Raw genomic sequence first — 23637 nt, 5'->3', positions numbered from 1 at the left:
ACTACTAAAAACATTCATAATTAATTTTAATATTTTAAATACATACACTAAGTATTTTCATTCCAGGAATCTGCACTAAATTTGGACAAGGTGATGTATGTACTATGTATAAGTTTCATAATACTCGTAATATTATATTTTTCACTATACACTCTTACTTTATGGATAAATTTAAATGTTCGTCACACAACCACTTACGAATATGTCACGTTTAGCACTAAATAACCATAAATTATACATTAAAACACATGAGCAATATGGCGAGAATATCAGTTTACGTTCATATTTAAATTCGCAGCAAAAATTATACAGGTTTATTCTTAGGGTAAAAACATGCCACTGGCTAAGGTCGCCTATATGGAGAAAACCAATCTGTGATTATTAACTAAAAAGTTAGCTACAGATTACAGCAATATAACAGGCCGAAGGTACCCGTGTCGAGAATCGCAAGGGCAAACCGAAACCGTCCGTTGCACGTTTGTTGGTAAACTAAAAACCAAACCAAAATTTGGAACGCTTTTGTTCTATGCAACAGAGCGATATGGCGTCTCTACAGCTGTAGCACATTTTTATTCAGAGGGAATAACCCTTATAACAGTATTATCTGAAAAACTAGACCCTTGCTCTTTCTTAGAGTATGACATTATATTATTGTCACAAATAACATTGATGTATCCATTATTTAAACAAAAAAAAAGACAAAAAAAACTCGTACGATTAAGGTGACGATGAAATATTTTAGTAAAAAAAATCAATTTTGAAATTAACATTTCGTGTCAACCTTATCAGGTATTGAACCCTAGGTCTCCGGCACGGAAGTCAAATGTGCTAATCTCTACATCACAAGACGGACAAAATACTTAATACAAAGTACTAAAAATCATAATTTAGATATGTAAAATACATAATGTGCATTATGTAGGGTGTTTCCATGAAAAAGCGACACGAGTTTGAAAAAATATTTTTTTTTCATTAAAAAATAAAACTTTTTTCATTAAAAAATCGCCAAGAGACAAAGAAAACTTGTAAAAAAAATATATTTCTGCCAGCACATCAACGGCCTTCGTGGTTTAGTAATCAAGGCGCTTATCACGCACGGAAGGTTCCGGGTTCGATTTCCGGTGAGAAAACAAAAATTAAAATGTGATTTTTCTCAAGCCTTGGTGTTCTGTGCTATAATTCACCACTGGAATATGGAAATATTACTTTTTTGTTTATATTTTAAAAATAATAAAGTCTATGAAATACTGTCCAGTAAAAAAATTTTTTTTGCTAATTATTAGATTTTTTTTTTTTTTTAATATGTAATTTTGAATTACGCAAAAACGGTCATTCCATTGGCCACGCCCCTAATACTACACGATTCATGTTTGTTTGTTCCTGACCATTCAAATTTGTTTAGAATATTGTCACGAATCTTGACGTCACATCTACCAAGGCTAAACATGTCGCGTTTTTCTAGCGACGTAATTTTATTAAATTTCTTTTTTACATTTCTCCAAAATATCCATATTGATTTTTAAAATACAATTAATTATTCTAAATCCATTTCATATATTTTTATCGGTATTCGTAGTGTACTGATATTTCCATATTGGGCCTCCCGGCGTGTTGTGGTGCAAAAAAAAAACAATCAGGAATATAAAAAAAACAGAGTATTAAGCTTATGGTTCCTCGTCGTAAGATTCCGAAGATGATGTTCCATCATGAAGTAAAGGCTCAGATGAGTGAATCGTTCTCGTAAATATTATTGTAAAATGACTATAAAATTATTTACCTATGTTACTATTCCGTAGCATCGTAACGCATTTTGTTAAAAAATATAACATGTTAAATAATGTAACGCGAGTTTCCAAAACTATGAAACGTGAGTAACATTTTTTTTGTATAAATAGCGAAATGTGTTTATCGCTATTAAAATAAACAAGAATCTTTTAAAATTCTAGTTATTTTTATATTTTCTTACAATTAGAACAGAGTTTTAACATTATGTATCTGTGCACAAAACTTTATGCCGCACAATGTCGTGCGTTACCAAAGCGAAATAAATATTGAAAAATATTTGTTAACCCTAATTGGATATTATTTTACTGAAAATGTTTCCTTGATTGATGTTCAATGTACAGTGGTATGCCGAATAAATGTTTTTTTTGACATTATACAGGTGTTCATTAAACCCTGTCACATCCGAAACCACGATGATCAGTATGAGCAAGAAGACATATTGGCACATTAAAATATTTTTTTGAACGAATAAAATTTAAAAAAATAAAATATCAAAAAAGCAAATGGTTGCTTACTTCTGCAGGGGTGAAACGAGAAGGGAGAAGGGGGGAGTCTAATACTGCGCCGCGCTCCCCTCACTTCTCCACTGCAGAAGTAAGGAACAATTTGTTTTTTTAAATATTTTATTTTAAAAAAAGTTCTTTGTTCTAAATATTTTTTTAAATATGCTAATATGTCTTCTTGCCCATACTGATCATCGTGGTTTTGGATGTGACAGGGTTTAAAGAACACCCCGTATATTAGTGATATATCTCTTTCAAACCTTAAAAATAATTAAAAGATAAACGAAAGTTTTAATTGTAATAAAATTAAATTACGTTAGCGTATGCATCCATTCAAGTGCTTAGTACTTAATCTTAAATCATACTTAATATTCGAATATCCACGTACTAAAAGTAAGAACTATATTTGAATAAATCAATTAAATCACCATCTTGCTAAACACCTAACCAAACGTGGATATACCCGTATCAGCATGTCATTAGGTGAAAACATAGGTAACATTAGTTAGTAAGACAAATATATTATTGTCAGTGATGTGCGGGTCTAAGGATGCGCATTTTACTAGAATAAAAATAAACCATTTAACGATTGATGGAAACCGAATGTCACGAGAGTAACATTTCGCTAAACGCAAAAGAGTTAAGAGTTCAAGAGACCAAAATACCTATTTTGGGAGGTCATAAATGTTTGCGTTCGTTTTAGTTTTGTCAGGACGACCAATTGAAACCAGGAAGCACAATAATAGCAAATATGAAAAAAGTTTTTCTGAATTAATTTTTTCCCATTTTATGTTATTAGGTATATCAATGAAATAGATTTCTCTGCAACACTGTTTGTCTAACTAGGCGAAACCTGTTTTAGGGCAGACATTTTTTATGCAGGAATAAATTATTTATCAATAGCCCGCTAAGCCTCTATTTTAGAGACTTGACAGGAGATGGGATAGAGAACATGGAAGGAAGTTAAGGAAAATGCACCACAATACCGCACACCGATTGAGACAAAATATTTCTTTATCTTTTCTTGCAACTGGCAGGAATCGAACCCGCCAGTTTCACCGTAGGCCGTCCAACCCTCTACGCCACAACAAAAAAATCCTTGTTGACGAACCTAGATTTTTCCGGAATATTTTTCAGAACCATTCGATCATTTCAGGATTAATTTCTAGAAGGGTACATTATTTAAACTTAAAATATGTTTTTCGTGACAGATTATTTAATGGGAATTTCACAACAAGTTTCATAGTCGCATATTTTCGACGATTAAATAACGAATCGCTCGATTGTGAAAATAATCGAATTATCGGCATTAGTAACTAATAATGGACATTAGTATTCGGGGCTGTATCTAACTAACTAATTTAATGATATGAATCATAACACAACGTATTGGATATGTCATTGATTAGCGCGATAGCAGATGGCATACGTACCAGGTGACAGGTAACAGTATCAGTAGATATCACACAGTGTTAACGAGATAACAGTAAACCACTCACAACTCACAATTGACATGTGCTGCAGAAATTAAGGATTATAAAGAAAACGAAACAGATCCTCGCATTAATTAAATTAGTAATTAAAACAGGAATTAGAACTAGGCATAATTATAAAAGAAATATGACTAAGCAGGTTCTTTATTACCATCACGGCATTTCATCGTGGGATTTGACATACAATCCTAGTTTCGTTTACTTTCAAACATCTTGCCTTTCGATTAATTCATTTTCATTTCATGTTCATTCATGTTCATTCATGTTCATTTTATGATTTACGGGCTAAACCTGGCAATGCTAGATTTTAGTATTTACTCGCGTATAGATCAAATGAACACAATCGAAAGTTTAATATCAATTATTGTATTTAGTTCAAATTAAATATGTACATGTACATGATTATTTTTGTGTTTCAGATTACATAAATTGCGAGGATATGCGGGACAGGGAATTTTGATAAATAGGTATTTGAATATTTGTTTCTTGTCGCAATCTTTTTTTTTTTAAATAAAAAGGAATATTTGCGTTTTTATGATTTATCCAAATAATTAGTTTTGAAGGCCATTTTCAACGAGTTAAAAAAATCACTATTAGAAAACGGGAATCAAGTCGGGGTAGAGTGGGATTCGAACCACGGACCTTTGAGCCGTAAGTCCGAGACACTAGCCACGGGACCACAACCCGATTCAATGCAGATGCCTCCCCGATACTGTGCGAAAAAGACAACCGCATGTCGGACCTTTTATGCCAAAATAAAATAGACAAAATCGACGTTTCGTTGTCCCGTTTTCCGCTCCGAGAGTATCAGAATAAAATTTTCTGTTATGGTACGTTTTGCGTTTTTCAAAAATATTTATCATATTTGTATACTGTGCGCCCGAAGACAGCAGATAAAACTAGGCGTTTTTACTAGTTTTTTTTTTTTTTAAGGAATAACACGCAAAGCCTCTATTGTAGAGGCTTGTCAGCAGGAAGGAAAAAAATATAAGAAAGGAATTTATGAATATTACACCACAACACCCAGACCAATTGAGAAATAATCTTTCTTGGATTTTTCCTTACAACTGGCGGGGATCGAACCCGCGACGCCTGTTTCACAGTTGACCGTCTAACCAACTGCGCCACGGCGCCTGTCTTGTTTACAATGATTTTAATAAAATAAGCATGCGAATTTATATTTTAGTGTAACAAATAGTACAAAGTGGTCTCAGTAATACAAGTAGACTCATTTCTATCATTCATTGAGCGGTACAAATAGTATGAGTTAGTTCTAGTGGAACATTATTGATTGAATCGGCATTAACATTGTGGCCAAACATTTTAATTAATGTATGAAAATATTAGTATACAACCACTTACCTACTTATTATGTCTACCGGCTTCGAGACGTACCAGTCTCTTCGTCAGGACACTCACTACACACACATGCAATTACACTTTTACCTTTATCACCGTAGTATACACAGTATTTACGAAAAAATACATAAATTACATGGAGAGTTCAAGGGGATGCGAACACCACCATGTCCAACACCGGTAGACATAAAAGTAGGTAAGCGGTTATATACTAATATTTACTAACATCAATTATAATGTTAGATATATTCTCAGCGCGTAATAATGGTAGAGTTAATCAATATTGGCGAATTTTTTTATATACTGGTCCACTAACTAACAAAAAGACTAAACCTTGCCTTTACATATTCAACCTGGATATTATACAAATAATAATGTGGGAAAAAAATGATTATTCGAAATCAAAAACAGACATTTTAAATAGAAGTGGTATTTATCCAATGTGAAATAATGAATGGCTTAGAAAATCTAGAAACACAAAAAACCTTAATTAATAATATTATATTTTTAAATCCGTCTTTTCTCCGTAAAATCTGTTTCCTCCTCTGGATCTCTACCTTTTTGTGGTGAGGAGGCTCGAGTATTTCAATGATTCACCGAGTTATGCTGGCGGTAGTACCTATCAAAAGGGGTCCCCATGCCAGACAGGTTGGTGTTGGGAAATCAGACGAAAGGAGATCGAAAGGTGGCCCGCGCCTAAGAGGGTAGGTTGAGCCGACCTCGGGGGTTACAAAGCAATTTCCCGTAGACCTCAGGCCTCAGGAGCGTAGGGCTAATCACTTTACCTTCCTAAAATCTATTGATTACTAAGCCCCCACAAAATACCTCGGACACCGGCATCCCTTATACCCGACCCGGCAACGTAAAAAGGATAATGAATTTAAAAAAAGCACTCCTATCCAATAACTCTTCCCTGCGCATCGGTACATACAACGTGCGCACAATGCAGGTCCTTGGAAAAGATATACACGCAACTCGTATCATGGACAAATATAAATTAGATATTCTTGGTATGAGCGAGGCGCGTTGAAAAAGACCGATAGATTCACAGCTCTCGTGGATTCAGATTATGTCAAATCTAAAATCTCTTCAATCACTGGTATAATGCATAGGTTTAGGGGAGTTCTTCCGATCTCACTACGCTGTGCAGTGTACTTTTCAATGATACACTCTCATTTGGCATACTTGTAGGGTCCATAGTCCATAGTCAATGACACACACGTGTTAAATTAGTTCACCTAAAAGAGACTAATGACCGACGATGCAATTTCATCATTTTCAATTAAATCCTATACATCCGTAAAATGCAACTCTGAGTATTTCACATGAAATCGGAGGGCATCGTTCTACAGTACATTCACACAGTTCCTACCATGAAGAAATGAACTACAAAGGAACATCGTCTATAAAGAGACCACAGGACGCAGCCAACATCAGTCAGCTCGTTTAGCCTGCCCAACAAAGTCAGTCAGTCAGTCAGTTCAGTTCACGTCAGACCAGCTCGACGACATCACACAGTTCCAGCATGTAGTTCAAGTTACTTCTCAACCCATCATCGACGTAACACTCGTCTGACATAATTCATTATTTATTCGCCATGTAATAAATAAACATCAAACAGCAATCTCGTGTCTTCTCTGTCAATCTCTAACTGGGGTAGGAACTCCAACCAAACCCTCAGCGACATTATCCTACATACTTGTCGTGCATCTGGGGATTTGCCACAAAAAACTGTGTATCAGAAATACAAGTAATACAAAATAGAGCTATAAGAAACATATACGGTATACCAATGGAAACGCATGTCAAAAACATTTACAAACTTACTGACATTCTCCCATTTTTGGTCATACCGTATTATGAGATCGCAAAAACGGTGCTTCAAGGTGTAAATAAAGACTCTTTCACTAATATTGGCTATACTTTCAATCGTGACGTCCACCAGTATAATACGCGACAGAGTAAAAATATTCACGTACCTGGATCACGCACGACAAGGTATGGTCTAAGGTCTCTGCTGTACCTTGCTTGTAGTGAGTACAACAGGCTACCGGAGTCCTTTAGAATGCCAAAAAATGACTATATTAATTTTAAAAACTACTACTTGAGGAGATACGTGGAAGGTGAAATTTAGTTTTAAGTTCTTCTTTTTCCTCGGATATTTCTTTCTTACTATATGCAAATGTTTAATATTAACTTTTATTATGAATAGTATTAATTTCTTTGTATTATATACTTGCTTGCTAACTTTTATTATAAATTGTATTAATTTCTTTGTATTATATACTTGCTTGCTATCTTATTTCAGTTTTATGTACATATTATTACTTGTTACTATATTATACCTTTATTTAAATATTATTATGTCCCAAAATGAATTTCTTGTAACTCCTCGGAGTACAAAAAAAAAATTGTATGATTTAATAAAAAAAATAATAAAAAAGAGATTATTGGAAAATCACACTTGTATACATTCTGGTCAACAGCAGTATCACCGCCAAGGTGTGGCAATTTTGCTTTCAGGGAGAGCGGCTAAATGCCTTATCAAATGGGAGCCCATCTCTGAGCGCCTTATACGCGCCACCCTCAGAACCGCTGACAGTTCGATCACTATCATTCAGTGTTATGCGCCCACAGAAACTGCAGATGCCCTAGTAAAGGATGCCTTCTATGACTCTCTTCACGGGGTTATCGCATCTCTACCACGAGGAAACCGCGTGATAGTAATGGGCTACTTGAACGCAAGAGTCGGAATAGACCCATCACTTGGCCCATTGGTGATGGGAAGGCATGGCCTCGGGCAAGTCAATGACAATGGTAGAAGACTGATAGAGTGTGCCACCGTCAGCGATCTTGTCATTGGTGGAACCCTATTAATCCATAAATCTATCCATAAATAAACTTTGACGTCACCCGACGGAAGAACGAATGCGCAGCTAGATCACATTATTTATGGCCGCACTAACCGAAAAGAACTTTTGGATGTCAGGACCTACAGAGGAGCCGACATTTATAGTGACCACGAGTTAGTCGTTGCTAAGATCTGGCTGCAACTAAAACGTCTTCCAAAACCTCGGCGAAAAACAGTCGACGTGGAATAACTTAAATCTGATGATACGAGACAGAGATTCGAGGATATGGTCAGTCAACGCATTCAGCTGTTTGACGACCAACCCCCCACTACAGACCTTATTGAAGTAGAGTAGGAAAATCTCAAATCAGCACTTGTTTCTTCCGCGAACGATATTCTTGGCCCGAGACAAGGGAGAAGAGCCGTTTGGATTTCAGATAGTACATGGGAGAAAATAGAGGAACGCGCCAAACTTAAAGCACTGAGAAATAGTGAAGATGACCCTAACCATGTGGACACCCGGGGAGATGACTATAGGCACTAGGATCGTTTAGTCAAACGTTCTGCAAGACTAGATAAACGCCGTCATCTAGATTCATTAATTGCAACTACGGAAAAAGCTCCTTAAAAAAATGACACACGGAAACTTTTTCAAATCACGCGTAAGATCTGTGGTAAACGCACGACCACCCCAGAAGTTGTAAAAAACTCTAATAGTGTTATCGAATCGGACACAGACCGCGTAAAAGAAATATGGCGTGGTCATTTCCAGAGAGTACTTAATCACCCCCCTCCTCCTTTTACCCTCGATATCTCAATAGAGACTGCATCAAACGTTCCGCAGGCAGTCAACATTCCTGATGGTTCTCCGACACATTTTTGGAAAATACTAGTAGCATATGGCGTGTCTATAAAACTAGTAGAACTTATCAAAGCCCTTTACTTAAATAGCGAATGCCGAATCAGAATCAACGATGTTGTCACATATTGGTTTGAGGTCACCACCGGAGTTCGCCAAGGTAGCGTCCACAGATATATTAATATATATTTAGTGGTTACATCCTTGCACCGTTCCTTTTTTTAATCCTCATAGACTTAATCTTAAGGAAGTCGATTCCACTAGATCGAGGAATATCCATCTCCTCCTCCCGAAAACTCTGCGACAGAATATGCCGATGATGCGGTTATAATTGACAATTCAGTTAGGGGTCTTCAGGCTACTTTAGATGGCCTAAATAGGTACTCCGCATGCATGGGCTTAAAAAATCAATATTGCGAAAACCCATGTAATGTGTGACACTTCATGACTTGATTCTCAAAATCCCCCGACTCTGTCAAACCAATTCATCGAAAGAGTCGAGAGTTTCAAATACCTGTGAGTGTATGTTACGGAAAATGGCAGCATTCAAAAAGAACTGGGAGTGCGGCTAGGAATATCAGGCGCCACATTCAATAGTATGAAGGCTGTCTGGACATGAAAACATTAGTCCGCGTTCCTTACTTCATTAACATTTAAAATAGTTCTGATTTATATTTTAAATAGGCTTCTGTCATAGAAAGTGCCTACTTCAAAGCGATTATAAACTCCAATAAATCCCAATTCAAGAAAAAAGCTCGCTTGAACATATGTGGCTTTTAACCATTGCCAAAACTATATGCTTAACGATCGTCTGCATTTATCTACCGAGGTAGTACTGAGCGATTACAAGGTGGGCTCTTGATACGTTCTCTCAGATTGATAGTAAAACAGATAGAAAAAATAAAATAAAATTTATTTTTTTACAGTGGTACATTTCTAACGCCTAGGTACTCTTATATGTTAATAGGACAGAACCTAGCGACATTATTATTTGCATCTAGGCGTTCGTTTTATTAAACTGACAGTTATGTCGGCATTTAATTCGACATAAAAATTTCCTTAATTCTCTCTCATACTTTGAAAAGGCTTTTAAGAAAAAAGTGCCAGCATCAAAACGATCGAAAATTTAAATAAAGCGTAATTAAAGGAAAAATTGCTTGATTGAACAAAATGTTTGACACTTTTAATGCGTAGATAAACGTATCAGGGGTTCTAGACCCGTCGGTATAAACCTTCATACTTACATCAAAACTTGATGGTGGGGGGGATCGATAGTATATCTTTTCAGTCAGTCGGGAGAATTTTATTTTCAACTATGACATCATACTGAAGCTATGTCATTTTAGAGCGTAGATATGTGTACCGTGACGTACGCTCCCCTTCTATATGTTTATTTTTTGGGTGATACCGTCTGTGTTGAATTTGTTCCAAATTTGTTGGAACAAACCCAACACACACGGTATCACCCAAAAAATAAACATATTGATAACAGTGACCGTGAAAACCCTCGCACCTATTTACGCTCCCTTTGTTTCATATCAATGTACCTACCCAAAACTTGAAAGTAAGGGGTCGGTAGTATATCTTTGTAATCGCTAGACTAAGAGTAGGGGTGTCTAGGTGCAAATACAATCAACGGAGGTGGGGTTTTCCGGAGGGAGATGACATGAACTGCGATTGCGGAGAGGTGCAGGATGATCCTCGTCTGCTGCGGTATCCACAAATGTAGTTAACTTGTGATGATAATGATTTGAGGATGACAAGGCGATATCTGTCGCTGCACACTGGAGTGGCAAGGTCCAAAGTCTGGACCTGATAAGTAAGAAAGTATCGCTAGAGAGAATTTATCTTCAACTGTACCGTCAAGGTGAAGGTATGACGTCTTTATCTTCAATTTTATCTACAAAGTAAAATTATGTTTTCTGTAAGAAAAATAGAATATGTTTACAATTTTTTTTTCTAAACATGTTTAATTACCGGTTACCGACGAAGACATTTCGAATTTTCATACAAATATACACACTTTCGTAAATAAATATCGATATTTGATTATACCGTCTTAGTATATACCAATGAAGATAGCCGTTCATAATCGCGGCCCTGGTATTCTAAACGGAATTGCATGCGAAGAAATCGACCTGTTAGCGTGTATTTAGTACGTAAATACGCATTAAAAATGTGTTTCCTACGCGCGTTTTTGCGTTCAGAATGCCACCCTAGGGCCGCAATTACAAACGTTATATTCATCGATACATATCGAGACGGTATAAAGTAAAATCGATATTTATGATCGAAAATGTATACTCGTATATTAGTATAAAAATTTTAGTATCTTCGTCAGAAACCTGTAATTGAAGATGTTTAGAAAACAATTTCATATAAATAATACAATTTTCATAAAGATAATTCATTTTACTTTATAGACAATGAGGTGGTTCAGTGATTTTATTTATTCGGTAATAGACTATCAAACTAATAAAAAAAAAATGAATCGTATTATAAACGCTATGATATTTTTAAAGTTTTGAAATTTCGAAATTATTCGGCTCGTGACGTTACAAGTTCTCGTCAGTAAGTTCTGCCGACTGGTGAGTTGGCTTATGATAAATTTCCGGTTTCCGGAAATTAATCACAGCATTATCATTGATTGGTTCGGAAGATCTAGTGACGTAGATTAAAGTAGTTCATTTTTATTATTTTTTTCACACATTTTCGTGAAACTTTGCCGTACAATTAAACGTTACATTTATAGTTGGCGATGATACTGATCGCCAACAATAAATGCCACTAGGGTAACTCGGTTAACTTCCCATCGTAATTGGGGCCCAGGGCCCAGGATCTAGACTCTAGACTCAGAGACGCAATCAAAGTTTTCGATAAAATTTCTGACCGGTAGGTAAAGAAAAAAAATTGGACCGTTTTTCTACCATTTTTTTTTCAATGTCTTGTAAATACTTATATTATGTATTTACAAGTTCACTGTTTTTTTTAATACGTATGATTTTATAATAACAAGACTATGTAATATAATTTTATCGTAATACAAAAAGTCATTTATCTAAGATTAAGTAACAATTATTGACCCTGTATGTATTATGGAGATTTGTGTTTGAATGGACCAAGTCCGCTTATTAATAAATAATAAATTTAATATTTGAGTAATTATAATATTTTGAACTTACAATATTTTCAATTTTTAAAAGAATCAAAGGGCTGTCTAACTGCGACGATAGAGCCATCTAGCGTTGAAAGTTTATTTATTTAAGTGGAAACGTCAAAACAAAGGTACCACATTATTAAAAAATTACAAACAAAATTAAGTTTTTGACAGATAAGATACGGTGGGCCAATTTAGATTTTTATTTAGATAATTTTTAGATGCTACTGAAGCGATAAACCAATTATATATATATTTTAAAGTACATAAATGACTCGTAATAAGTGACAGTATGCTCACCCTTTCCAATTTCTGGAAGTACTGCCTCAAAAAAATCACTGGATTTTCCGGTTTATTAACACAGAGTTGGACAATACAATCTTTAATTAATATTTGCACTTTATGAGTTTGTATATAATTTTCACAATCACGCAAACTCTGTTCTTCTTCCATTGTGGAAGCCATGTTTGTAGAACGCGAAATAAATAGCACAGTTCACGATTTAAACAAATTACTTGCTGACCAAAGATTAACACATATTACTTGACTACAGATTGCACGAAAATATTCACTTAGACAACGTGAACTCAAAAGATAAAGGGATAATTTTCTCACATTTCTAATTCGGTCGGTAAAAATGTTATTCTCTTACGTTCGACGACTTGTGAGAAATTATTCGAGATGTCAAACAGCTTCAAAAAGTTCCGCTAGAGTGCGACAGAGTATCGTTTTGTTAACTGAGTGAATTTCAAAAACAAAAAACTTGTTTCTTCTTTTACAATAATTTGAATGAAAATGTTTTTTAGAACGAATAAATTTGCACTTTCGGGAATTATTAACCATGGTAAAAAAAAAATGGGCCCTAATTCGACTGCCTAAAAAAAAACACGATATTTGTCTAAAAAATAAGTACCGTCAAACGTGACAATTTTGCCCAGTTTTACCAAACTTTTACAATATCATAGAATTTTTGTATGGGACTACTCCTGTACATTTTGTTGAATAGTGATAGTACACAACGTTTGCTTTTCTTTTATTTATTCAATTTTCGAAGAGAAAATATACTGGGCAAAATTATTTGCACTTGTTGACAATTTTACCCACTTGGTCATTAACTGTTATTTTAGATTTTATCATCCTTCTCACACGGTTTATTATTTTTTGGGAGAAAAAATCTGTTTATGTTTAAACAATAGAATCATTGAGGCAATCACCATTATAAAATCAATGCAAAAAACAGGTGGGCAATATTATCACCTATTTTCTAAATTTTTCTGTTCTGATGCGATTTTTTGTAATTAAGGGGGCAAGCTCTCAAAACAAATTTTCTTTAAATGTGTATGTAGAAAACAAAAAACAATTCTTTATTTTTAATTTAGTACAGCAGTGAAATTATTTGCTAGATTTCCTATCTTGTGGAATTGTATTTTATGTACAGAATTTATAATATTTTCTATGTTTTATTTTCTTCTTTAGACAGTTAAAAATATTAATACATAAAACATTTAAAATAAAAAAATAGAATTCGCAAAAAAACTGACAAATTAAAGGTAAAAATAAAAATTGGTTTAGATAGAACCATTTTTAATCTACTCACAGAAAATAATTCAATCTTGCAGTTTTTAAGGTTTAGATTGAATTTATGAAAATCTTGACGCAAGATGACAGGTTCAGGCAAAGCTTTCACTATGTTCCAATTAAATACTTACATAATCAATATCCTCAACTTGAGGCCACACAGAGTACCATTACGTTTGCGTCTTACAAATGACATAACAATAGTAAATTGTGGTTGTTGATGCGCTGATAACTTAACCGACATAATATTTGTCGTTTTGCGTATCAACAGTGTTAAACTTTACTAAAATGAAAGCGCCTTCTTTACCGTTATTAATTTCGAGCGGATCAGACATTGTTTTTCGTTTTACTCGACCGAAGATTCGGAGGCGCGTTGTTCATATTCACCGTGATGACTTATGGGGAATGCCTCGAAATCTGTTGATTTATCAACTGAGTAGGCATCAGAGTATGTTGTGTCCGTGTCGCTATGACAAATTTTTCAATGTTCTCCTTTGTAAGGTGTAGGTATCTTTTGATCCTGATGGCAGAGAAAAATTGGATGGGTTGTTATCCAATTGCTGTGTGGTACAAAAAGTTTTGATGAACAGAATAACTGGCTTGTCATTTTTAGCGTGTATTTTAATTGAACCCAGATTTTAAAATCTTATTTGTTAAATCTTTGACGAAAAATTTGATTTACGATTTACTGATATTTAAAATTAATCTGATCCAGTTTGAACAAAATATCCGGTTACCTCGTTTGAAATCATGTTTTTATCACTTACTTCATTTTCTTTTATATTTTCTACTTTTTTTAAGCAGCAGGGTACTTGCATTTGCTTCGGGTCGGCTAATGTATTATTTTTCTGTAGCCTGGTCTTTGTCCTTGATAATGTTTTTTCAAAGTAGTATGTAGCAACAACCCTAGACGTGGCTAAAATTGTCAAAACACTATAGTCCTTAAAATATAGCTTGATTAGAATGACAGCTATCAAACTAATTTCATTGGTGATGGGAAATTACTGATCACTGATCAAATCAATTTTATCAGTTATTTCATGCAATCATTAAACTCGGTTTCGAAAAATTTACATAAAAAACGAAAATACAAGCCTATTATAGTGTGTTTAACATAACTGTTTACCAAAAAATGAGACATTTATACTTTTTTATGAACAACATCAAACGAATAATTTTTTTATTCGATCAATTTACGTTGATCAATTTGTCCCATACCTAATGTTTTTGCAAAATGACGTAACCTTGTAAGAACGTCGTTAATAATTAGGTTTATTTTAGTTTTCTTTTAGTTTTAAAGCTGATTTTATACATTAATGTTGATTTATGTTCCAAGCATTGTAATAAAAAAAATTAATTAACACGCTAAATACAAATGATTTTTCTGACAACTGTCATTCTAATCATGTTATATTTTAAGAACTATAGCTAATATATCTAAGGTAATTTTGCCCACTTAAATGTCTAGGTATTATGTTTGTTCAAATAGACTTACAGAAATACTTTCTATAGCGTTGTTTTTATTTATGCAATGAAATATATGAAACTTACTTGCCTCGTTTCAACACAAACTCCGCAAAAACACAATTTTTGACATTATTTATAGATATACAAAAACAGACCTTCAAGTTTAACTTCAAATTTCAAGTGATCAACTGAAACTGGCGGTAAACTGAAAGTATTTCTGTATATCTATTTGAACAAACACAATAGATATTTAAGCGGGCAAAATTGTCTTAGATTTCTTAGTTAGTGTTTTGACAATTTTGCCCACGTCTAGGGTTGTCGCTACATACTACTTTGAAAAAACATTATCCGAGACAAAAACCAGATTACAGAAAAAGAAAACATCAGCCGACCCGAAGAAAATGCAAGTACCTGCTGCTTAAACAAAGTAGAAAATATAAAATAAAATGAAGTAAGCGACAAAAACACGATTTTAAACGAGGTAACCTGATGTTTTCTTCAAACTTGCCCGTAAATCAGATTTTTGCCAAAGATTCAACAAATAAGATTTGAAAATCTGATGGGGGTTTCAATCCAAATACACGCTGAAAATGATAAGCCAGTTAATCCGTTCATCAAACCTTTTTTTACCACACAGCAATTGGATAGCAATCCATTCGATTTTTCTCTGCCTTCAGGATCAAAAGATACTTACATCTTATAAAGAAGAACATTGAAAAAAAAATCATAGCGACACGGAAACAACAGACTCTAATGCCTACTCAGTTAATGAATCAACAGATTTCGAGACATCCATCATAAGTCATCACGACGAATATGAACAGCGTGCCTCCGAATCTTCGGCCGAGGAAAACGAAAAAACAGTGTCAGTGTCCAACACCGATATAGATCGGTATTGGTCTGATCCGCTTGAAATTAATAACAATGAAGAAGGCGGTTTCGTTTCAGTAATGTTTAACACTGTTGATACGCAAAACGACAAATATGATGTCAGTTAAGTTATCAGCGCATCAACAACCACAATTTTAATATTGTTATGTCATTTGTAAGACGCAAACGTAATAGAGCTTTGTGTGGTCTCAAGTTGAGGATATTGATTATGTATTTAATTGGAACATAGTGAAATCTTTGCCTGAACCTGTCATCTTGCGTCAAGGTTCTCATAAATTCAATGGTAACCTTAGAAACTGCAAGATTGAGTCATTTTCTGTGAGTAAATTAAAAGTGGTAATACAAAAACCAATTTAAATTTTTACCGTTTAAAAACAATTTAAACCATTTTTAAAAATGTAAGAATATCCGACCACATTTTAGAAAGTTTTATTTAATTAAATTTGCCAGCTTTTTGTGAAATTATGAAGACTTTTTTTTATTTAAAATGTTTTTTGTATAAATATTTTTAACAGTCATGTAAATAATCGATGTAATTTATTAGAACCTGCTGACGAGTTGTATGTATGCAACTCAGCAGGACTTTAATTTAAGACTGTTTTGTAAATATTTTTGAAAAATAAATATTAAAAAATATATAAAATAAATAAAACATAGAAAATATTATGAATTCTGTACATAAAATACAATATCATTTAAAGAAAAACCGTTTTGAGAGCTTGCCCCCTTAATTACGAAAATTGCATCAGAACTGAAAGGGTTTGTAAAAAAAAAATAAAAGCGATTTATAATTTATTGGCTTATGCATAGTCAAACACGAACAAATTAAAAGGATTAGAGATAAACTCCTTTGGTTTTGTTAAAAATCCAATTATGTGCCAACCCTGGCCCACGAATCCGCATTGTATAGAAAAATTTAGGAAATAGTTGACATTTTTTCCCACCGGTTTTTTGCATTGATTTTATAATGGTGTCCTTCAATGATGCTATTGTTTAAACATAAACAGTTTTTTTCGCCCAAAAAGTAGTAATTAACCGTATGATAAGGATGATAAAACCAAAAATTACAGTTAATTTCCAAGTGGGCAAAATTGTCAACAAGTGAGATAATTTTGCCCAGTATGTTTTGTCTTCTAAAATTGCATAAATAAAAGAAAAGCAAACGTTCTGTACTTGTTAAAATGCGCAGAATAATTAGTATTACTATTCAAAAACCTGGATAGGAGTAGTCCTATACAAAAAATTTATGATATTGTAAAAGTTTGGTAAAACTGGGCAAAATTGTCATGTTTGACGGTACCTATATTCGTCGGGAACATGTTTAGAAGAAAAAATTGTATGCATATTCTGCTTTTCAAATGGAAAACTTCATTTTACTTTATAGATAAAATTGAAGATAAATGTTAACTTTTTATTGTAATCGGGGCCCTGGTACATAAATAATAAACAATAATTTGAGCAGGTGTGAAAAATTGAAGATGTTCTAACGTAAGCGAAATGGTGAATTTTACAGTGCTTTAAGTTACTACACAAACCAGCTAATGGCAATAATAGGTAAAGTTCTTAATGTCTAGACTACACTTCTATATTCCTTTCTTAAAGAGGTTATTGTAAAAATATCTGCCTATAAAACCTATTTGTCATAAAACTCATTTTTGAAATATTTGCAAATATTAATTTTACTTTGTTATTTTACTTGAATCAGTTGTATATTACTTGGGTGTAAAAATACACAGACAAAAGATAGATACGATAAGGTTTGTTGATGACATCGCTCCTATAGCTAAAAGTGAAGAAGAACTCGCAAAAGCTCTGACAGCCATAGAGAATTTACTTAATAATAACATGAAAATAAACAGGGCTGGTATTCCGAACGCGTTTACAGCGCGCTATAATGTGTATTTAGTACGTAAAAACGCGCTATACCGCGCTATAATTTCGTTTGGAATACCAGCCCAGGAGTAAAACTTAAGTGATGACTGTGGCACGTAATGAGCAGTAAATAAATGTACTAATGTTAGGAGCAACTCTGAAAAATAAGAAAGAGTTTGTGTATCCTGGAAGCAGGATCACCTGGGATGGTAGAACAAAAAGAGAAGTCAACTGCCAAACACATCAAGAAAAGCTTGCGTTCAACAAAAATAAAAAAAATGACTCAAACATAGACCTAAAACTCCGCAAGTCACATTTGAATTATGTTTCTTCAACAGTTCTTCTTGAGTTCTTGGATATTATGTTATGATATAATCTATTGTTAATTTATTTTTGCTTTTCGCTTAATACATGCCTTAATAAATAGATACCTAAATTAGATAGCAATAACAAAACAGCATGGGACCACATTAATTACATGTCATGTTATTCTTAGATTAATACTAATCAGGTTTTTAAAATATCTGAAGTACTTAAATAAAGGTTATTGATAATAATATTTTAATTGTAATTTGAAAATATTTATTAACACAGTAGGTAGTACATACACACACATTCATAGGTGCTAAAAGGGATATAATTTTCAATAAGGTAAACATTATCACAATACATAAATTGTACAATATCTTCTAAACATGAAATAAATTACAAATTTATAATTCACCCAGGTAACTAATGTTTAATAATACAAATATAGGCACCTATATATATATATAATATTTATATCATGTTACTCTTTTTCATTTATTTTGTTAAAACATATTGTTTCGTAATTTTTTAGATATAATTTTTTAGGGTTTGTGTATTTGCACACTACCCTATTGTAAAATTTACATATTTTTAACTGTTGTATTTGCTTTTTTAAGATATTTTAGGCAATAATAAAAAATATGTCAGTAACAACTTAATTGAAATAAAGTCACTAATTTCATCACAAAGTAAATCTAGTAAACTATTAAAGACTTGAAACACATATTCCGTATTGCTCAATCAAAGTGACTAGATACATAATGTTTGAGAGTTTTGTTTAACAATGAAAATAAAAAAATTTACTGCTGAAACATAAAAATTATAGGCAACACATTTTCAAAATTATTTTTTACATGATTACAAAACTAAATGACTAGATTTAAGTATTTTTTACATTCCAGTGTTAGTGAATGATCGGGGCTTGTCACGAAGTACACATAAATATACATAATTTAATTTATTGAATTGGCATTCACTTCATGATGATTTATTATAAAAATAAAAACATAGTTATTAGTATCACTATCACCCATCGACGAAAGAAGTGCTCTCCCGAAACAATAGTCGTGTTATTTTAATAGAATGAATGTGAAACACTAATAACAAAGTTTTTTATTACAATAATATATAATTTCACTTATGGGTTTAATGAGGAAATTATATGTAAAAACACACAACTTGAATAAATAACAAATCCAAAGTCTTATTTTAAAGATTATTATTCACCTTATTTGAGATGCTAAGGGACATCTCAGAGCTCTTAAATTATCAATGGTTTAAAGTCAACATACCATCTGATCATTGGACTTGATGTTTCTTACTGCTGCAAAATCTTAATGAAAAAAATTTAAAAAGGATAATGAATATATATATATTTTATGTCCTGTATTGAATATGTACTCACATGCTGTGAAATTCTACCTACTTAGGCAGGTAATCACAAAACCAATATCTTATTAAATGTATGAGTACTCAATTCAAATCAACGAAGATTATGGAAAAAAGGAAAAGGTCTAACACTAAAGATAATTCAATTATGTAGGCCCATGATTAAAGAAATGTGCAAGTTTTAAGCTAAAAATATAACTGATATTAAAATAATTATACAGTCAATATTGTGAATTTATTTGTATAACGTTGTTTCCACCATAAAAAATATATTTTGCCGGTCAATTTCAAGATATTTAACCATTAAAATTTAATCACAATTATTAATTAATAACTGCAATATTAACCTCGTGGTGTAGCAATTAGCACATTTGCCTACCATGCAAGAGGTCTTGGGTTCGATTCCCGCCATGGTTGAAGTAAAATATTTATTTAAAAAGGTGTTTTACACTAGAATACATATTTCATAGTCCCTGGACTGGCACCTGAAGCCTAAGACTGATCATCTTACCTTCATGTAACAAAAAAGTTCAAGATGCACTGTGGTTGGTGTACTGATGCAGTGCCCAGGGCCGTCTCAAGGGCTTTTCTGCCGCCTAAGCTTTCTATAAAATGACGTTAGTTAATAAATAATTTTTTAAAAAACATTGTTCTACGTATTTCAGTACTTTCTCTCTACTTTATATTCTTTACTTTACTTTATTAAAATATGTTTCCTGGTGTAATGTTTTTTGCTCATTTATCCTAACATAACCTACACATAAAGAACACTGACATAGAAAGGGAATGATGATTATGACAATATTATTTGTAATGTAACGTTTGTAAAAAAGATAAAGATTTAGGAGGAAACATTTTTAAAATTGGGTTTTAAATTTGTGTATATAATAAAGCGAGTTGCAATATCATATTTATGTAAAACTGACATCAAATTGTTTTAAGTGCGATCTCCAGAATGGGCAGTTCTGCCTACATGGGAAATGAGAAAATACATTTGATTGATCGGTTATCCCAAAATGGTGAAAAAGATTATACACAAATCACATCAAGCAATGATGGCACTAGCTAAAATAAATTTTAGACTTTAATATATAATACAAACTGTAAATTTTAATACTAAAACCTATTTTATATCAAATAGATAAATCACATAGCAGGTAATTATGTATATAGTAAAATACTATGTTTTTATTTGTAAACATTAAAAAAAAAACACTATTAACTCAGTCTTCTCTTCTGCACACTTTGAGAGTAAAATTTGTGCATTCTTTTTATTTTCACAAAAACTTTCTCTTTCATAACTAAAGCAATACTTTGACCTAAGAGGGTATTTTAACATGGTGGATTTTGAAATAAATTATTATTGTAAGACCGGTCTCTACATCTTTGAATTTACAGTATCAAAACTTGCCTTCAGTATTCCTTCCTTATTTATCTATAACATATTTTCAAGTACCTTTACAAGCCATTAAAATGAATACATTTTACAAGCCTTTAAATTTTTTTTAAGCCTCTGGCTATAATTTCACTGGAGAAAATGATGATTTTTAAAATTAATGTGATTTGATAGGGTGTCAGTGCACTATTAAGAATAATCCATAATATTATATTTAAAACTTAAATATTATTTTTTTAAACATATTAAATAAATTAAACTTAACAATAGGAAACATAGACAAACCATTTGATAGTAATATTGTGCAACATTTAAAACAAAACAAAATAATAACATAATCGCATTTAAAAAAGAAATCATTTCACTTTTTTGAGAAATAATTACCAATTACTCAGATCACACACTTCACAAACTCAAGAAAAAAATTAGCAATGAGAGGCACAAATTTAATGATGAGAGACTGCTTCATAAAGTTTAGGAAGTTCGGCTTCTAGACGAACAACGCGAACTATGGAACGCAGATTCCAATCAGCGTCACATTTAGTATTGTCACTGGGGAATTCATCGATTACTGCAGATTCAGGACAATGGAAGCTAGTGAGGTATGTTATCAACTCTTGAGAGCCATCACCGTCGAGGTCAGAAATCAATAAGGAATTTTCTTGATAACTCAAATCTGGTTGGCATATTATCTCATTATTCTTTTTGAAACAAATCTGAATCACATCACTCTGACTAGCATTTACTATGTGAATGTCAGTAGCGTTAAAAGTTACCAAAACAACTCTTTCTGTCAAACGATTGATAGTCATATTATCAGATTTAATGTCATTTTTAGAGATTTTTGCACTTCTGACAAATCTGAGGGAGTCGTCAAATTTTTCCTTAGGAGTATTTTGATCAATGATGTTATTGAAAATGTCATAATTATTATCTGTGTTACGATCATATCTGTTGACATTTTTAGGGTTTATATTCCACTGCCAGAATTTAAGGACAAAACCAGAAATGTGATGCTTTAACATATTGACACTATTATTGAATACTAAGGTCGCCGGTACCATTCCATATACTCGGGGGGCTATGTACTCCCAAGAAATGTTTTCTTTTCCTGTCCTTTCATCTATCAACTGCACAGTCACTTTGCAGTTGCCAGGACAGTGTCCCGTATTCTCCACAATGAGCTTTCTTCCATCCACAGAGTAAACATTCCTCTGGTTTTCAGTCTCCTTCCTCTGCCCAAATACTTGGTGCTGTTTAGTTACAATCCAGTTATTCCATTTAGTACTAAATGGTTTATTAGTAATGCTCTTGTACAAATCTTCAAATTTCTTCACCTTTAGAGATTCGGATAGACTCGTTACATTTTTACAAGTAAAACTTACAATGTGATCCTTATCAACCTGCAGTTTATTAATAGAAGTACAATCAGTCAACGCTAATGGTTGCCCAATTACACTTCCACGATACCCGGATATAAATATAAGGGAGTTATGGCTTTTGGTATCGTCAGAACTACACGGAGCTAACATGTCACTGACTCCGTCTCCGTCAATATCCATTACTATTAAAGGAAAGTCTACAGATTCGAATGGTTTGCTGTTACTTTCGTGATTATGTAGATACCAATAAACAGTTCCTGTGGTAGGATTAAAGGCAGCAAAGAGACCATCTTTTCCTATCATGATACAATCCTTCATCCCGTCACGGTCCACATCGATTAGAGAGCAATCAACATCAGTGGGAAGTCTCGGTTGTCTAATAAACCAGCCAACTTTTCCACTATTTCCAACAATAAGTATAATGCCATTATCATTCGAGAGACGCACTCCTTCTGAATGTTCCGGATTAACAACATCCCCACGAAAAAGCATGATTAAGTTCTTATCGTTTCCGACAGCTCCATCCACGATGTTTATGGCACCTTTAAGTTCAATATCGTGGTAGGGATTTTCCCAACTAGTTCTTTTGTTCTTGTTAGTAGAAGATATGGAACACTCCCCGAGTTCGGAACAAGGCAGTACCCATAAGAAAACAATGACGGTAAGGAAACACACCGAGATGGATAAGACAAACAGGAACTTTCTAAGTGGTGACATGCGATCTTTACTTTTCTCGCTTTGTAATATATTAACACTTTCAATATTATTACCCATATTCCCGACATACCCATTTGGATCTTCGATTTCATCGCCGTTAGAAAAGTGGTGGTAATTCTTTAATCCGTTTTTCATTGTGTTAACATTAAAATTTTCAGATACTACTATTGGCTTTCTTCCAGAAATCGAGTTATGTATTTCTTCTTCGGATTCAGAATCTGTAAAGTTTTGACGCAATGGTGAATAAATACCTTGTCCCGTTCCCAAATTAGACATACTTGTTATTTATTAAAATGTAAAAAATCGATACTTTCATCAAGCCTAACAAAGACAAGATATGAATTCATGTATAAATTTAAAGGGAAACTACCGATTTCACAAACAAGTAAAAAGTGTCAGTCCAGCATTTTGATCATATAATTATATAACGGTTCACTTTCCGGGAGAACCAGGGGACAACTTTATTTTCCTCTTCGGCAATTATTATTTCAGATATTTGAAATTGAAACATTTGACGCTTGACAGTCACTGGTCACTGATCTGACCAGAGATAATGTAGAACCACTTAGAACTATAACTAGTGATCTACCACGATTTGACTTATGTGAAACAAAAAATGTTTATGGTAT

General features: G+C 33.2%; 2 protein-coding genes across 4 annotated transcripts in view; both read right to left on the bottom strand.

Moving 5' to 3' along the window:
* Window positions 1-12721, bottom strand: part of Pka-R1 (protein kinase, cAMP-dependent, regulatory subunit type 1) — a 147173-nt gene extending 134452 nt beyond the window's left edge. The window contains exon 1 of one of the 3 annotated variants that reach the window (XM_088227586.1): window positions 12308-12721. In XM_088227586.1, the coding sequence (XP_088083712.1) occupies window positions 12308-12472 (165 nt within the window). In that variant the 5' untranslated portion in view covers window positions 12473-12721. Of the gene's footprint in view, window positions 1-46; window positions 77-12307 lie in introns of those variants that run through there. The other 2 variants (XM_088227585.1, XM_088227592.1) reach the window with 2 other exon arrangements.
* Window positions 12722-18380: 5659 nt separating this feature from the next.
* LOC148280919 (protein FAM234A) lies at window positions 18381-23541 on the bottom strand. The gene is made up of 2 exons (XM_088227562.1): window positions 23379-23541; window positions 18381-23226 (listed from the first exon to the last, which is right to left on the bottom strand). Exon 2 carries the CDS (start codon window positions 23141-23143, stop codon window positions 21356-21358), a length of 1788 nt encoding a protein of 595 aa, XP_088083688.1. The 5' UTR covers window positions 23144-23226; window positions 23379-23541; the 3' UTR covers window positions 18381-21355.
* Between the last annotated feature and the right edge of the window lie 96 nt (window positions 23542-23637).

This window comes from Micrasema longulum, unplaced genomic scaffold (assembly GCF_059751315.1).
Source record: "Micrasema longulum isolate JH-2025_06_02 unplaced genomic scaffold, ASM5975131v1 h1tg000511l, whole genome shotgun sequence".
In the NCBI taxonomy this organism is placed as follows: Eukaryota; Metazoa; Arthropoda; class Insecta; order Trichoptera; family Brachycentridae; genus Micrasema; species Micrasema longulum.
The sequence above is the reverse complement of the archived record's forward strand: the minus strand, read 5'-3'. Positions and strand labels throughout refer to the sequence as shown.